The 18,120-nt window shown below is 41.3% G+C and overlaps 1 protein-coding gene across 4 annotated transcripts in view; it reads right to left on the bottom strand.

Moving 5' to 3' along the window:
• Positions 1-12,105, bottom strand: part of ZNF24 (zinc finger protein 24) — a 31,103-nt gene extending 18,998 nt beyond the window's left edge. Inside the window, exons 1-4 of one of the 4 annotated variants that reach the window (XM_010977381.3) lie at positions 12,015-12,105; positions 9,695-10,196; positions 9,319-9,466; positions 1,869-7,210 (exon numbers count right to left, since the gene is read on the bottom strand). In XM_010977381.3, coding sequence (XP_010975683.2) covers positions 6,672-7,210; positions 9,319-9,466; positions 9,695-10,114 — 1,107 coding nt within the window. In that variant the 5' untranslated portion in view covers positions 10,115-10,196; positions 12,015-12,105 and the 3' untranslated portion in view covers positions 1,869-6,671. Of the gene's footprint in view, positions 1-1,868; positions 7,211-9,318; positions 9,467-9,694; positions 10,197-11,370; positions 11,582-12,014 lie in introns of those variants that run through there. The other 3 variants (XM_064481512.1, XM_031438959.2, XM_031438960.2) reach the window with 3 other exon arrangements.
• Between the last annotated feature and the right edge of the window lie 6,015 nt (positions 12,106-18,120).

The following is an 18,120-nucleotide window of genomic DNA, read 5'->3' as shown; positions in this document are numbered from 1 at the left end:
ACTGCCAGGCTCTGCTTGAGTTCCCCCTCCCTGCGCTGTGGCCCAGGAACTCTCGTCAGTAAACTGAGGCAACTCAAGTTTGCCTCTTTTATTTCTCATCTCAGCAATCTCGTCTCTCCCATCCTTTGCTTGTGTTTAATATATTTTTGTCTGATGTTTTATTTGTTCAGGCAGGTTAGATCTAGTCATCTTGATTTGAAGGATTTTCTTTGTGATTTTTTTAAAAAGCATATTTGCATGCTAATTAGAAAAATTCGAGAGGAAAAATTGATAATGTGAGAGATGAGGATTACTGAAGAAGGTGTGAATGGATAGCTTAGATCCAATGGAGAGGCGAGTCTCAGAAGCACAGCTGATCCAAAGTTAAGAGGAAAGAGGCATTAAGATGAACAAACCAAGATATGGACACTTAATTTACTGTTTTCTAGATTTTTTTTTCTGTTATAAATATGGTGTAATAGGTATAGATGGGACGGGTATATATAGAACAGTTACACAGGTGTGGAGAGAACACAAAAATGTTGATGGGCTGTTACTAGGATTGTGGACTCATAGGTGACTTTTGGGGTGATTTTTATTTCTAAGCTTTTCCTATTACTATATATCACTATTAATTTATATATTAATAGTATATAATGTTACATAAGGAAAACATGTAGAGAGACATTTTTAAGAATTTGAAGGAAAGAAGATACCTGGACATGTTTTGTTTGATTCTCAGCACCCAGTCATTACACTCCTTTGCCCAAAACCTCTTAATAGCTTCTCATCTCATTCAAAGTCATAGTTCTACCAATGGCTAACCAGGTCTTTCTGCCTTCATCCTTACCTCATTTCTCTAGCTTCATCCACTACTTCCCCCCACGTTCACTCTGCTCCAGCCACACTGGCCTCCTTGCTGTCTCCTGGACAAATGAGGTATCACTCCTACGTCAAGTCCCCTCCACTTGTTCCCATATGCCTGGAACATCTTTCCTCCAAAGTTTCATGACTTGCTTCCTTATACTCATTCACATCTTCTCTCAAATTTCACTCCCAGTGAAACCTTCCCTGGACAATCTATCTAAATAGCGATACCCTTCCTCCTCAATGCTTTGTATCCCTTCTCTCCCAATATATTGTCTCCTTACCATTTGCCAAGACAAACAATATGCTTCTTTTTTCCACTGCCATCTAGTTTCCACACACAAAAGCAGTCGATGTAAACTCCAAAACAGTCTTGGACCTCAGCAACTTCAAATCCAGAGGCCCGAGAATTTTAAAAAGGCCCCAGAGAACCCTGTTGAGAGGGTATGGAGGCCATGGGGAGGCTCCAGGGTCACATACAGGGGATGCTTGAGGGGAATGCCCCCAGAGTGATGGCTGGAAGTGGGTACCCCGTACTCAGCAGTGTAATCCTCAGTCTGAGGCCGAAGTTAATCTGTAGGAAGGATGGAAGGAAAATGAAAAAGACGTGACTGTGTAAGAAGTTTTTCTTCTATAGACACTGCCAACAGCAATGTTCAGTTATTGGTGGAATTTAAAGTGTATGTGTATGGTGTGTGGTGTAGAGAGAATACAGTAACAAATGGCAGAGGTTGACAGAGGCCAAATCATGGAAGGCCATGCTAATTTTATTAACCTATATATAGTGCATAAAGTATAAGTCTAGAATTTAAAATTACAAAGGTTTTCTACAAATCAATAAGAAAATACAAATAACCTATATTAATCAGGACAGAAACCCAATTCAGTTATCTTAAACAAGAAAGGGACTTTATTGGCTCACAAAACTTTAAAGTCCGGAGGTAGGGCAGGCTTTAGGCACAGCTGGATCTAGGGCCTCCAGAAAAATGACATCAGAACTTAGTTCTCATTCCTTTCTGCTAGCCTCTGAGTTTCTCCTCAGACTCTCTCCACATGGTACAGATTCAGGCTTACACAGTCCTTAGTTCGTGGGATCTGTCGAGCCTTCTTTCCGAGAGTTCCAGCAGAAGTTCCATTGAGGGCTTTCTTTAGCCTGGCTTGAGTTACATGCCCATGCTTTAATCACTGTGGCTAAGGAGGTGTGGGACTCAGGAAGGCCAGGCCTGGTCATGTACTCACCTACGCCACAGGGAATGGGTTCCCCACAATAAATAAGGATTCTGTTATCACAAGATGGGGAAAGAGATGCTGAATAAACAAAAACAACATATACCCACACATAACCCAAGAGAAAAGCAGATAAAGGATACAAACAAACAATCCATGATAAAACTATAAACGGTCAATAAATACATGAAAATACCCTCAACCTCACCATTAATCAGGGAAATGCAAAATGATCCTTTTTTTCTTTTTTGCCCATCAGATAAAAATTACCAAATGTAGGTAAGGCTACGTGGGGAAATGAGCACTCTGTGTGTAATTGGTGAAAACAGAAAGTTACGAAGGCCTTTGGGGAGGCTAAGGTGGGGTCTACCAGAAAGCACACCCTTTGACCCAACAATCTCATACACCACCCTAAAGAAATATTCACACACATGCACAAAGATATATGAAAGAGATGTTTACTTTGGCAATGTAACAGCAAAAGAAAAAAATATGGGAATAGTTAAATAATGGTATTTTCATAGTATTGAATACTATTTAATCATTAAAGAAATTTAAAGACCTCAGAATCTGTTTTTGAGACCAAAAAAAAGCAAGCTGCAGAACAATACATATATATGATCCTATTTATGTAAAAATAGCACTTATATGTGTACATATATTCACATGGAAATTATGGAAAGGAGACTAGATGAATGTACACTAAACTGTGGGCACTGGAATGTGATTGGAAATGCTGGAGAAAAAGGTCTCTCTTTGCTCTTGGGTATATTTAAGTTTTGTACAATGAGATGGTAGTCATTTGTACTTTCATAATTAAAAAAGAAAAACTGGGAAATGCAATTCACAATAGGAAATGCAAACGGCCAACAAACATAAGATGTTCCTCCTTACTAATAAAGAATGACAAATTTACCTATCAGAGTGGCAAAAATATTGAAGGATTCAGGGTTGGTGGGAGTGCAGGCAAACAGGTACTCTACTGATGCAATCTTTACAAAGGTGTTTCTCAAAATGTTAAATGTGCACGTTTTCTGACCCAATAATTATACTTCCAGCTATTTACCCTACAGAAATACCCACACGGGCAGCAAATACATACAGATGTTAACTCTTGATCTATAATAAAAAAAACTGGAAATAACCAAATTACCTACACAGGGGTAGGTTAAAGAAGTTAGCATACTGATGCAATGAATTAGTATGCAGCCATTAAAAAACGTGTACATCAAAGTGGGAGGGAAGGGAGACACTTTTCAGTGCAGCAACATGTAAAATGGGGATATGTACCTACCTCATATGGTTGCTGTGAGGATTACGAGTTAATCCAGGGTAAAGCGCTTCCAACAGTGCCTGTATACAGCGACCACAAGTGTCAGCTATTAACACATTTTTGCTTAAATATGTATAAGCCTAAGTCTGGAAGAATACCAAACCAAATAATTACTACTACTGAGTAAGACTGTGAAAAGGAATGTCCTTTTTCATTTTGTACTTCTGTACTGTAGAAAAGTCAAATGAGCACATTTAATAGCTTTTACATTTGTTTACTGTAAGATAAAAGCATAAAATTTATCAATCAGGGTTCAACAGCCATCATTCATTGTATTGTGAAAAAAATATGTCCCTGGAGTTCACAGCACTAGATTTGAGTTTTAGTTCTAACTGGCCACATGCAAGTCACACGATCTCTGAATCTTGCTTTCCTAAGCTACAAATCTAAGTGAGCTAGGTATAGCATCTAACCCAATGCCTGGCATGCAGGTTCTTTCAGCACGTGTAATCCTCCCTTCAACTGACACAACTGTGTAGACATATTGCTAAATGACCAAGTGCCAACTGGGTGTGAATCTGGGGACTTTAACCTCCAAGAAAACCAAGACAGTTTAGAAGTAATGCGCACCAAATGCTCAGTGGCTACCAGACAGGCATCAGCAGTCTGCATGGCATCAACAACTGCTTGCTTAATAACTGCACAGACGCCACTGCTTGACAACCGCCAGGTGACCATTTCATCAGAAGCTGGGCACTCCCCAGCATGGAACTGCTAACTGTGATTACCTGTGTGGATATAAATCTATGTCTAGATGAAATCGTAAGTCACTGAAGTTATTTTAAATCAGTTTGTCTAGTGGGAACTTAGCCTAACCAGGGATGTCAAGTACAAAGACCACCACTTCCTTTTTATGTGTACGGTCATCCAGCTTTTTTGGGTCCAGCCCATTTTCCCCACAGAGCCTTGCCTGAGCTTCAGAATCCTTTCTAAACAACGCACAGGTTATCGGAGATGGCAAGACAAACTCCTATTTGCCAACTCTAGTACTTTTTCTAAGCTCTCACATTATACAAACATCTTTGGTGTTTATGACAAATATACCACAGGGAAGCCTCTTTGTATACAGGAAAGATGCAAGATCTAAAACAGCGTGAAATTCTAGCCAGAAAAAGGTTGCTCCCTTCTTACCTACCCTGATAAAAGAACTCTGTCATCCCAGCAGTATTCCAAATATGCCACCTCAAAACCTACTTGAAAAGAAGCCAGTTATAAATAAATAAATCAATCAACTCAAGATCATTTTATCTTAGAGCAGAGGAGTTTATAGCTTTATTGGACACTGACTTGTTTCCTCTCAGCCACAAAGAGAAAAAGACCCAAACAAAAGTCCCTACATATTCTTGCATAACTTAAAATACATTATATCATTACTACATATTTATACTTCAATAAATCTTAATCTATAAAGCACATTTCTTATAATTGTTATCAGAAAATCTATAAACAAGCTCCATCCTGCCTCACTTCTCCACCAGCTGGCCTTGCATTTATTACTATGCTTTTTAACAGGCTCATGCAAATCTCACCTTCCATTTTTTAATTGGATCCAAGCACCAGATGTAACCAACATCTCTGGAACTATGAAACAATTTTATTCACATGGGTCATTTTCCACACAATTATGCCCACTATAAAAAAGCCTTTTCTCATATTCTGTATTTTAACTTCCAGAGTTTTCCACTAAACAGAACCACAGTACTTGGGATTCTCAGCCAAGAAGTACATAATCCTACTACTACAATGTATTACTTTTATACATTTTTTAAAAATGTGTTAAGACAGATTTTTTTAAAAGTTCCATCAATTCTGATAGTTAATAAACTAGTTGTTAATAACCTAGTTTTTTTTTTTAATAGAACAATCCATTCAACTTAACATATAAGTACAACCTCAATGCTACTAGAGATTAGTTTTTTTAAAAGACCCACAAACCTCCAAACTGGGATAGAGTTATCTTGGACTCACCTCCGAAGATTGCTGGAGAGCTGGCTAGCTCTTTGAGCTGAGTCTTCCTTCCCCCAAGTATAACACACTGGTAAGAGAACTATGGCTCTAGGAATCTCAGAGGTGACCTCCCCAAGGCCTGCGCAGACGGCGGGGGGAGAGGCTAACTCACATGAAACAGCTTTGTACCAAACGCCTAATGATTTACAGTGGAAGAAATGCCTACCTGATTACGGTAGGGTTACAGTACCTAGCACAGTGCCTTGTCGGTAGAAAATGTCTAATAATAAATGCATGGCTGCTTTGTTAGCCTGGTGTTCAACCCTTCTGTACCAAAGGAATAAAACAGCAAACCTGATACTGTTGCCCACACGTCAGGGATTTTTCTGTCCTTGACAAAAATGAAGGAAAAATAATAATGACTTAGATCTTCAATTCTCTTTTGTTTTCAAAAAGCCAAGACAGACCATTACCCTTGTTCACATTTGCCCCTCAACACTGCCATTCAAAATTCTTCCCTAGTGTTACAATTTTTACCTTCAGAGCTTTACAACTATTTATTCTTTAGACTGTCCACTTTCTAATGACACATGAGAGAAAACTATTTTCATTAGTGGGATCCTTCCAAATTACAGGTAAGATGAGCTATTTCTCAGTTTTGCTGCAAGCCCATTACACCCAGATAAATTCCTGATATACTTCAATTCTTGGATCAAAGTATTTGTCTATCTTCCCCAGTCTAGGTGTCCCATTCACTTTTTGCTGTTTTATCACCATCACTTCTTATCTGAGTTTTAAGGCTCATTTCACTTTGAGGTTTTTGGTCATCCTTTATCTTCTATTTTCTGACATGCATATTCAAATTAGGTAGAAGGAAATGAGGGTAAATTTGGAAAAAAATGGTCTCAAGTTTTCAGATTTTATAATTCCTATGGTGCTTTCTAATGTAGAAGGGAATGTATCCTTGCAAAAGAACATTTCAATGATCAACAGAGAAATAACGTATCTGTCTTAAGAAGGAAACTTTTGAGAAAGGGACAAAGAATCAGGTAGTTCATCAATTGTAAAAATAATAATATAAACATCACATGGAAGAGTTAGGCATTAACACCTGAATTAAGTTTAAAATTTCAGTTTTTAGGCAGGTATGACACCATTTCTTTCAAGATAAAATAATATAGTGGGTGAAGACTTTCTACATTTCCCAGTGGATTTTCTAACAGTCTACAGGGAAACTATTACGTATCATTTCATGTTTTTAATTTTGTCTTCATTTCAGAAGAAAAAGACCTGAGTGCTGATTTTTTTTTTAAATTTCTTAAACTTTCACAACATTCAGAAGTTTTTCTGCATTGTGTCTTCGCTGATGTCTAAAAAGGTTTGAGCTTTGACTATAGGATTTCCCACACTGAACGCATTCATAAGGTTTCTCCCCAGTATGGATTCTTTGATGATTAATGAGCCCAGAATTCTGGCTAAAGGCTTTTCCACATTCAAGACATTTGTAAGGTTTTTCTCCAGTGTGGACTCTCTGGTGCTGCACAAGGATGGAGCTCCTGCTGAATGCTTTCCCACATTCAACACATCCATAGGGTTTCTCCCCACTGTGGATTCTTTGATGAAGAATAAGGGCTGAGCCCTGACTGAAGTGTTTTCCACATTCATCACAAATATGTTGTTTCTTTCGAGAGGGATTTCTCTTTCTTTCAAACCTGCCCTTGGGGAAACAGGCTTCTCCATATTTGTAAATTTGAGGAACACCTATATTGAGAGTGCCAGGAACTTCATGAGATTCTACTGCTGAAGGAATCTCCTGCTTTGGAGCTAGCGCTCCATTTTCAGTCCTAGCATCATCATCTGAAATAAACAGAAAACGTAAATATCACTCATTTCCTCTTCTGGGAGGGAAAAAAAAAACCTGAAGAAAAATTTTTTTCAAAAATGAACTAAAAGTAAGTAGCTTGCATGTCTATAATCAGTACTCTAATGATGGTAAGGTTGTCTACTCTCAAAAAAGAAAAAAAAATGAAACAACTGATTATGAGGTTAATGAGGTAAGAGCATGATAACATATGGATTAAAAGTTCATCTCCTAATAAAAGCGGTAACATCGACGAGTGGGTTACACACTGGTAGTCAGAAACCAAAGGGCAGAAAAATGGTAAATTCTAAGACTGTTAGACAGTCAAAGTAATGTAGCTAGGTTGAGAGAAAAATAAAACTGGCTACCAGGAAATCATTTTAATATTCTCTTCTCCCTGAAAAGGGGAGAAATTACATCAAAATACAATGGTGTAAATAATAATCCATCTGTCAGAAAGTGACTACTTCTAAACTGAGCAAGACAAGGCAGGTCACAGCCAAGATTAGACTAAAAGGAGAATACAGAAGAAGTCCTGCCAAGAAGGAGCTGAAGCATCCTTGTTAGCTCAGGACATGACACTAATTCATCGCACCTTTAATAACTGAAAGTTTTCCTGTAAAAGCAGCTTGCCGTATTTGGTATTTGTCATGGTTCTTAGATGATCTGTTAGTTCTAGGCCTCAGTTAGATGTGTCCAGCGAAAGAGCAGCCTGAACTACCAACATGAGGTACTACTGCCTGCCTGTAGGCAAGCAGCGGTATGAGCAAGCCTCAATTAAAACTTTCCTGAAACTTTGAGCCTTGAAGAATAGTTAATAAAATGGTGAGCAGCGGAACTCAGAAAAGTTGTAAAGTGAGCAAGTCTGTAATAAATGATTACAAAAGAGATAAATTCAGGAAAGAAGGCTGACAAAGAGACACTGAGAGGTTAGAGGGGATTAGTGAGGCCTGGAGACTTGAACAGATTTGAGTGTGAAGGAGACAAAAGGTAGAGAAAGAATTGCGTTCCCAAGTGTGGTAGAGACTAGACTGCTAAGATGAGGCTATTTAAAAAGAGGTGAGAATAATCCTAAAGTTCAGGCAGGGGAGATTTCCACCCAGAAAGATCCCACCTCCAACAACCAAGGAGAGTGGTTCTCAAACTTTATTGCACAGAAGGATGTCCCATAAAACGTGTGAAAGTGCAAAGTCTCAGCAGACTGCAGCCCCACCTCAGAAGTTCTGCCTCACTAGCGCTGCCCCCTCGGAGGGGAAGAAAGCCTGCTCGCAGCTCATTCTGAGGCACACCAGCATTACCCCCACTACCTCAAGGAATGATTCCTAAAGCAGTCTCAAATAAAATGTCATTTTAACTCACATAAATATGAAAAAGGAATCTAGCAATTTGAGAACACATGGGGCTGTATCAAAATAAATAAGTATGTGGAGTTAACTGCCAATATATTGGGAAAGACTAGTCTAAGTGAATGAAGAGCTTTCTATTTAATTTTTCTGTATTTAAAGCATATTATAGCTCAGGAGCATATTTTTTGCATACTTAGAACAGGTGAAGAATTTTATCCAAATATTTTTACAAAAAAAGCTTCTTAGAAAAAAAAAATGACTCTAGGTAGGATGTTAAAAAGCAAAAATTGCTAAAAGTTCAGAAAAGACTTCAGTGATAAACAACAAACCAAAAAAGCAGATTTGAAGAGGTATCAGGTAAGCTTATTGTACCAGGAAGATTAAGCAGCAGATTGAAAGGATACAAAATAGATGGCAAATAAGCAATAGTGCATGCAGAACAGAGGGACCTGGTCTACGGGTGGGTGCTGGCTCAGAGTAAGGCAGATGCCAGCCTGAAACAGGCAGGTCTTCAAAAAAAGAGGTAAAAGAGAAGAAAAAGCTGCTGATGTTAATGTCGAGGAATAAAAGACCTAAGGTTAGCAAACCAACTGTTACAAGAAAAGAATCAAAATCCTAGTGTGTCTGTGTCTATGTCTAAGAAATCAGGTTAAGGTGATTATCCCCCTCCTCCCTCACAGAAAGAATAAGCAAAGCGTCCTGGACAAAAGGCCCACACACTCTTTCACCCTCCAGCCCACACGGAGTTCTGTCCTCACCACAGTGCCTCAGGGAATGGAGCTCCCAGGATGCCCACTTGAGCTGGCTCTCCACGGCATCGAGCTCAGAACTTGGCAATCCCTGCGCTTCTTCTTGAGATACTATCTCCTCTACTAGCACTTCCCGTTTTCGTCGACGAAGAGAAACCTGGAAATAATAGGGTCTGGTTCAACTGAGACGGAATCTGATGAGAATCGTAACTAAACACACAGAAGAGAAACCACACAAAACATATACTGCAGAGGCAAAGCAGCACAGATCACGGGGCGCGGTGGGAGACATAAACGTAACTCTAACTTGGTTGAATGGAATGAATTCATCAGGTGTGCCTACTGCTATGCCAGTGCTTCTGAGCTGGGAACGTGACAGGCTTACCGGCTGTCCAGGGTCATCTAGTTCACTCTCTAAATCTTCCAGCACCGTCACTGCCTCCTCTCCATTCTCTGGATGATGCTCTCGAACCCAAGTCTGTAGCTCCTTGGGTAGGATGGCAACAAACTGCTCCAGTACTACCAGCTCCAAGATTTGTTCTTTTGTGTGTGTCTCTGGCCTGAGCCATAGACGGCAAAGTTCTCGAAGCTGGCTCACAGCTTCACGGGGCCCAGGTGAATCTTGGTATCCAAACTGCCTGAATCGCTGTCGGAAAACCTCCGGGTCAGGGAGGTGGTTCCAGGGGATACTTGACCCCTCTTCGCCATCAGGATCCTCCTCCAACTTCACTCTCAGAATTTTTTCCTCCTCATCTGGAGTTGGGATGATAAGTATTGAATCTTCTTCCACTGACTGTACAGACATCCTGATTTGTAATACTTTAAGAAAAGACAATCAAGGTAGGATACAGGCCTTAGGGAAATACCCCGCTTTCTTCACTGGCACTCTGAAGCACAAGAAATAAAAAATACGTAAATGAGGAAATATCCTAAGAATTTGCTCATATACTGATAAAGAAATACAAATGTATTCTTTCACTGGATTAAAAATTCCAACCAATACCACCACAAGTTGGCAAACTACAACTCATGACCAAATCTGGCCTGCAGCCCATTTTTGCACAATGCTTGTACTAAGAACAGTTTTCACATTTTCACGTGACTGAAAAAAATTAAAAGAACACTTCATGTGAAAAGATATAAAATTAAAGTGTCTGTCTCCATAAATAATTCTATGTATTTGTTCACTGTCCATGCTACAATAGCAGAGCTGAGTAGTTGCAATAGACACCATATAGCATGAAAAACCTAATATTTACTATCTGGCCCTTTCAAGGAAAAGTTTGCCAATCTATGATGTACAAAACCCATTTCAACAAAAAGAATCCAAGAAGAAACAGCCCACCTCAGCGTTATCTAAACTCACCTGACCCTGAAACACATTTATCTGCAATTTTGTACTGGTGTTCCCTGACACAGGTCACCTCATAAGCACGGATTGCATTATTACCTGCTTAAAAAAACTTTTTTTGGCAAATTTTTTTAAGGGCTAAGAAATATTTTTAAAATGTTTAAGAACTCCCTGGACTTAAAATATATGTGAAAAAGTACTTGCTCAGTAACAGATATGTAATGTTGAAAAAAAGCACAAGATGCCATAAAATTTAAGTATTATTCACCCACCATGAATACCTTTAAATTTGTAATGACAGGCATTAATTACAGCAAATTCTATGAAAGGACACTCTCATAAACTTATTTTCCTGCACTGGCACAGACTCTCGTCCTTACACTGGATGACTCACAGTTTCCCCAGCTTCTACCTTCAGAGAAACCTTGGGCTATTTCTGTTCCTTTTAGTATCTGCATAGTCATGCCCATGCCATTGTTTACAACACCTATTAGGAATGAGTAATGCAGCTACTCAACGTATCTATTCAGGGCCCGGGATCTGAAAACCAAAAATTTCCAAAAACTTTCTGTAACCCTATCAAGACTGGGAATCAGAAAAGACCTTACGAGGTAATAAAAATACAGGTTTAATTAACAACTTTGAAGCGTGGCGGCCTTATAAACAAGGGTTGGCCAACAGATTGGTATGTTCCTATTCCACGACCCTACCTTATCGACGGCTCAAGCATTCTAAGAAATTTCTCTTTTACGTGAGGAGGTGCGGGGAGGGCAGGCCCGCGGTCCCCACAGTGTTTGGGCGGGGAGCCTCGTTCCAGGTGACCTGACCACTCCCTCCAGCAGAGTGCCGCTGCGAACTCTGACCCCAGCCAACGACCCCAGCCCCTCTTCCCCGCACTTGCGGCGGCAACGGCTCTCGGAAGACCCGGGCCACCCTGCAGCAACAGCGTCGGAGTCACGGCACTTCCGCCCACGGCGGGCGGAACTACAAGTCCCGACGGCCCCCGCGCAAATCCGCCCCCTCCCACCTCCGCCCTAAAAGAATCCCAGAACCCTCCGCGAGATGCCAGGGCCTCGAAATAGAACAAAACGGGCCGATGGGGGAGGGGGAAGGCGAGGGTCGCGGAGGACACAGGGGACAGAGAACTCTCCGAAGCTGCTGAAAGCCCAATCTGGCTTTCCGTCAACCCCTCCCCATTCCCCAACTGCTGGGCGCGGAGACCGTGGCCTGTCCCTCACGCCTCCCGGGAAGCCGAAGAAGGTCCCCGCCAGGCTTCTTCGCTGACTCTTGCCAAGCGGTCCGCAGCCCCTAGCCCAGCGCACCCCTCACGCCCTCCCCCCACTCTCGCGCAAACCTCGGTCTCGGGAACCGCAGCCGCTGAGCTGTCCACGGCAGACGCAGAAACGCCGCTCACAAGCCGTTTCCCAGAAGCCTCCGGCGCGGACTGCTTCCGGTCTGCTGGCCCCGGGAGGCGGGGGGGGAGGAGAAGCCCCGCGTTGCCATGGAGATGCGCTCCGGGCGGGGGGAAGGGCTGTCCAACGACAATGGCTGCTTTGAGGCTGCTCTTGGCCTCGCGCCTCTCTCCCCCGACAGCTCGGCCTTCTGTGTTCCGCTTAAAAGACAAGGAAAAGAAAGAGAGAATTCTGCCACTAAGATAGTCTTCACGGTTTCGTTAGTCTTTCACATGCATTATCTCATGTGATCCTCACAGTAATCCTCTGGAAGAAGTAAAAAGCTAGTATTTATGAATGCAAACTACATTGTACCAGGCACCATCACCGTTCTTTACATGTATTGTAATTTAATTTTAACAGCAACTTTACAATGGCGAGAACATTTATTATCCCCACTTCACAGCTGAGATAATTGAGGCACAAATAAATAGCTTGCCAAGAGTTCGTAACTAGTAAGTGGGAAGCAAGATTTGAAACCAAGGCATGACTCTAACCTTTGGCTCCCACTGGCTATGCTACAGAGCTTTATTACGACTAATTTATTAAGATGAGACTCTTAAACCAAGAGCTTTGGCAGTGATCTCACAGTGAATTTGCAGAATGCATGGTCATCTTCTGACTTCAGGCTTGACATTTTATACTACAAAACAGCTGCCGAAGTGATCATTTAAAAACATATATCAGATCACTTCATTCCTGTATTTAAAGGCCTTCAATGGATCCCTACTGCCTTAATTATGACATAAAAACTACTTACATGGGCCTGCAAGGCCTCCGGTGGTCTGTTCCCTGCCTCCAACCCACCCCCTTTCCCCAGCTCTTAGGTTCATTGTGGCCCAGGGTCTTGCACCTCCCTGACTGCCTTTTCTCCTGGAAGCCACCCCAGTCTCATAGCACTGGTAGCAGTCATCTCATTTATTCATTTCTCTGGTTTTTGTTTTGATTTGGTTTTGTCACTAAGTCCTGTAAGGGCAGGGACCTTGCCTGTCTTGTTCACCACGGTATTCCCACCTAGTCCCAAGATGCTGACTGCCTGGTACATAGAGAACTCAATAAACATTTGTTGAATAAATGAATGAAGTGTGGACTAGTCACATTGCTGCCTTTGCTAGGTCACGTGTCAGGCATCAGAAGCCACACAAAAGAGCCCTGTTGTTTAAAGTCTATGTTAGAAGTGCAGGAATAGCCTTCCAGAAGCATTCCAAGATTCTCAGGCTTCAGCTTTCTGCCTCTTTCAGGAAAGTACCCTTTGCAAATTGCCCTCAGTCTCTCCTGGATTCATGAATGAGAAAGTGAGTGAGTCAGCCCCTGATGGTATAGCTCTACTTTACTCTGTGACCACAACGTCGTCTCCCCAGGACCCCTGCTACTTCGGATGCCTCTTCTCTCTTTCTTCATTTAGGTGGTTTCAGAAATTCAGCTTTTCTTCTCTCCTACTTGGCTACTGCCACCAACCTGCTTGGCTCCTCTTTCTAACCTTTCCCTATTTTGTGACGCTAAAGGCTACCTCAAGGCATTTTGTTTCATTTTGTTTTGCTTTAAGAGTTTTTTTTTTTTTTAAATCTAATTAATATTGGAAAACAAAAAAGATACACATCAAACAGAACTACTTGGGGTGGTTAAAAATGTTGCAAAATTTTACAAAACTCTTTGCCTGGGATTTATTCTATCATTCCTAATTCTTTCTGAGAGAATAAGTAGAAATCACAGTGAGATGTTCCTCTCTAATTTACTCTTTTGAGGGCAGGGACTGCCAATGCCATTTTGAAACACCACCCTTCTGAGCCCCACTATGTGAGGGTTTTCCTAAATGGCAGCCCCTGTTGCCATCTTGAAGATCTAGTCAAGACAGTGCATCATGTTCCTCTGGGCAACCTGAGTGTAGTTAAGCTCCATACCAGTGCCTGATGACCTCGCACATACCTACATAGATCGCAGAGATGAGGCTTGAGTTGGTGCTGATCTGAGTCTTGGCAGAACACCTTGTGATCCTCCTGGAATATGGGAGCATGAGAGGTTCCTGAGCTGCTGCTCCAAGGCCATTTGCCACTCAGCTCCCTGTCTTCCAAGGAGGCTGTCACGGAAGAGTTTCTCATGGCTTCCCCGTTCATGATGAGGCTTTCAGCCTCATTCACCTGGTGTACAGCTGCAGACTACATAAAGGCTTAGACGCATCATAGCATTAGCCCTCAGAAACAAGGGGTTCCACAGCTCCCGTCGCAGTCACCTGGCTCTTTTCGTTTTGATGTCATCCTTTTGGTGTGTGAGACAAAGCTCATGGGGAGCTGGCACTTTTGGCTACTCTTGCATTAACTGTCTATGTAAGTCATAATCTCTCTAAACCTACAAAGGGCTCATCCTTTCTTTACCAGCCAAATCTTTTAACGTTGCTTTGAAAGCATTTCATCCATTAATTAATGGTAAAAATAAAAATAAGCAAACAAAGTTTAAAAAAAAAAACCCTCAAAACAGATGGATGCTATCTGGGTTCCAGAGAACTAGAGATGATTAAAATAAAGTCATGATTCCTTCTTTTAACATAACCGTCTTATTTAGGACATAGACGAGAAAACAAATACTTAGAAAAGAGTTTAAGAATACCAGAAGGGGCATCTAAATGAATTATTATGCTGAGGGGGAAGGGAGGCACTCTGAGATGGCAGAAGTGAAGTAAGAAAAGTTCTCACACTGGAATGGAAACACAGACTTTCATACTTGTTGTTGTCATATTTCATTCAAAAACAATCTTTTCTAGAATTTTCTCTGACGATTATTTTGGAGCTCTCATTCCTTCCCCTCAGCTCAGAAATCTCTCCCTCTGAGCACTTAAAATATACTGGTAGCATTTCCACTTTTAAGAAAAAAGGCAAAATGCAAAGATAGCGTTCAGCATTTGTTTTTTGGCAAGCCATTCCAGAGGTAGCACGCGCGGCCCAAGCAGTGAGAAGGGCACCGCCTAACGCCTTCCCTGAGAGCTAAGCATCTCAGCGCCACGCTGCCATAGCTTCCAGCTGTGTCTAAGGTAATTGCTTCTTTGCTTTACGCCATTTGGGCTTACAAGTTTCTGTAGAACATTCCACTTTCAGTCAGAGGGAGAAACCTGTACTAATGTAGGTCTTCTGTAAAAGTGAAGTGGCGTAAAGCGAACTTGGGACAAGTGGAGGATACCTATACTGGAATTTCATTGCTTTTTAAGGCTGAATAAGGTTTCGCTGTATGTACATCCCGTATTTTTGCTGATCCATTGATTTACTGATGGAAACTTGGGTTGCTCCCACCTTTTGGCTATTGTGAATAATTCTGCTGTGAACACGGGTGTACAAGTGTCTGTTTGGGTCCATGCTTTCAACTTCTGGGTAAACACTAGGAGTGGAATTGCCATGGTAGTTCTCTGTTTAGCTTTTTGAGGAACCACCGAACTGTTTTCCAGTTTCTGCAACATTTTACATTCCCATCAGCAATGCACAAGGGTTGCAATGTCTCCACATCCTTGGCACCTGTTATTTCTGTATTTTTAATCAGCCATCATGATGGATATGAGGTGGTATCTCACTGAGATTTTGATTTGCATTTCCCAAATGATTAGTGATATTGAACATCTTTTCCTATACTTATTGGCTATTTGTGTATCTTCTTTGGAGAAAGATGTGTCTACTCATGTCTTTTGCTCATTTTTAAAAATGGGTTGTTTCATTCTTTTTTAATTGAAGTATAGCTGATTTACACCATTTCAGGTGGACAGCAAAGTGATTCAGGTATAAATATACACACATATATATACTCTTTTTCAGATTCTTTTCCATTAGGTTATTATAAGATATTAAATATCTGAGATATATAATAGGTCCTTTTAATCCAAATTCCTAATTTATCCCCCTCTTCCCCTTTGGTAATCACAAATTTGTTTTCTATATCAGGAAGTCTATTTGTTTTGTAAATAAATTCGTTTGTATCATTTTTTAAGATTCCACATGTAAGTGATATCATATATTTGTCTTTCTCTGGCTGACTTATTTCACTTAGTATGATAATCTCTTGGATTTTTTTTTATAAGTGATTTGCAAACACTTTCATTCCACAAGTATTTGAGTGCCTATTATGTGCCATGTACTGTGCCAGATGCCTGAGAAACGCCAGTGAAGGAAGCAGCTCATGCTCTCAAGAAACACAAAATTGTGAGGGCAACGCAGAAGCAGATTTACTGGGGTTAAAAAGAAATCACATTACTTCTCAAATGTGCAAAGGAAAATGGAGCTTATTTTTTTATAACTGATGTTTTTGTTTGAATCCTCGCCCCATTTTGTGGGGCGTGGTGGTGGTGAAAGAACTGAATTAAATTATTCAGTCTGTTTTAAGTTCAACTGTCTATCATGGCTGTTTCTCCCTCTGCCCTTCTCTGCCATCTGGATGTCTGGGCAGGAAGTTTACACTCCCCGTGGGGAGGTGGTGCTGTGGATTGGGTCTCAGACGGGCCTGCTGTCCTCCTGATCTTCTCTGGTTTCTATTCTGGGCAGCTGGTCTGCTGTGGTGCTTGCTCAGCAAACCTGCAGCAGCAAGTGCTCTGTTCCCTCAGCGAGGCAGGGGGCCAGTATCCCTTCCCTGATAACTTGCCTCCACCACCGTTCTAGCCACCTGTCTAAGGTGTGGCTGAGACCCACAGTTCTGGGTCTGCGGGGTCCTGCAGCTCTTAGCTACAAGATATACAAAGTTACTCTACCCAATGATCCCAACTCTCTAGTTGGTTTAATCAGCTATTTTCCAAGGACCCATCAGGCTTGGGGAATGGTTACACATGTTCTAAGTCACATGGTAGAGACCGTTTGCTAACACTGCATTGCTACTTTTACAATAGTCCAGTGTTGTCGCACAAAACGTCTGTTCAGCAATTGTTTTCCCAATGCACTCAATGACAAGTGAGTCATTTCTCCCCTTTCAAGTTCTCTCCTAACCCCCTCTATTTCTGCAGGGGTTCAGTGCAGAGATGAAAGGACACCTGTGTCTGACCTTCTGTCTCACCATTCTCAGGATTGGGAGGGCTTTTTCTTTTCTTTTTCTTTTTTTTTTTTTTTTTTTGCTATCTCATGACTTTTTTCTTCTCAAAGTATCATTCAACCTCCTCTTCCTTGGGCCGTATTTGCAGTTTGATATTTTTAAAATATTTTATTTTATGTGATAAATGTAATGCCAGGGTGATAGACTGTTATGGAATCAACAGGAGGGTGTAGTGGTGATCCCAACTTACGCTTTGGGTGTTATGGTAGGCTTCCTGGAAGAAGTGGCAGCTAAACTAAAACCTGAAGAATACACAGGAGTTAGATAAAGTGTGGAAGCTGGAAAAGAGTTTAAAAGGAACATATACAAAGGCCCAGGGGCAGGATTTCTAATTCAGAGTGCCTTTGGCATAGAGTATTAAGGAGGCAATAATGAGAGAATGCTGAAATGGTAAACTGTGGTCAGTCAGATCATGAAGAGCCTCAAAAGCCTCGTTTAGGAATTCTGACTTTACGTTAAAAGAATGGGAGGCTTATGTTTTAAACAAGGAAGGGGCATAATCAAATTTATGCTTTAGAATGTTCACTGTGGTTGAAAGAGGTGGATGCATATGAGGAAGGCACAACTGAGGGCCCTTTTGCTCCCCCCACTCAGGGGTTAGCCATCATCTTGAATTTTCTAAGAATATACCAGAAAAGTATAGGGTTGCAGCATGGGTCATATCATAAATATATAAATGTTAAAGAAATGGATCCTGAAGGAAGACAAACAATGCATAAAAGAGAAGGAGAAGGACTGATGGCAGCCAACATCCTTCAGAGGTCGGAAGGAATGATGAGGGACAGAAAGACCCCTCTTTCATTCTGATAGGGAGAGTAAAGGATGGGTGACATATAGGTAAGTTGACAAATTTGGTGGCATGAGATTATGGGTTCTTTTTTTTGGTATCGAAGGGGACAAAATCATAGCCATCTGCCCAAGAGGAAGGCGGCCAAGGAGTATGGCAAACACTGT

Source organism: Camelus dromedarius, chromosome 32 (genome assembly GCF_036321535.1).
Source record: "Camelus dromedarius isolate mCamDro1 chromosome 32, mCamDro1.pat, whole genome shotgun sequence".
Taxonomy (NCBI): Eukaryota; Metazoa; Chordata; class Mammalia; order Artiodactyla; family Camelidae; genus Camelus; species Camelus dromedarius.
This window is presented reverse-complemented; position numbering and strand designations above follow the sequence as displayed.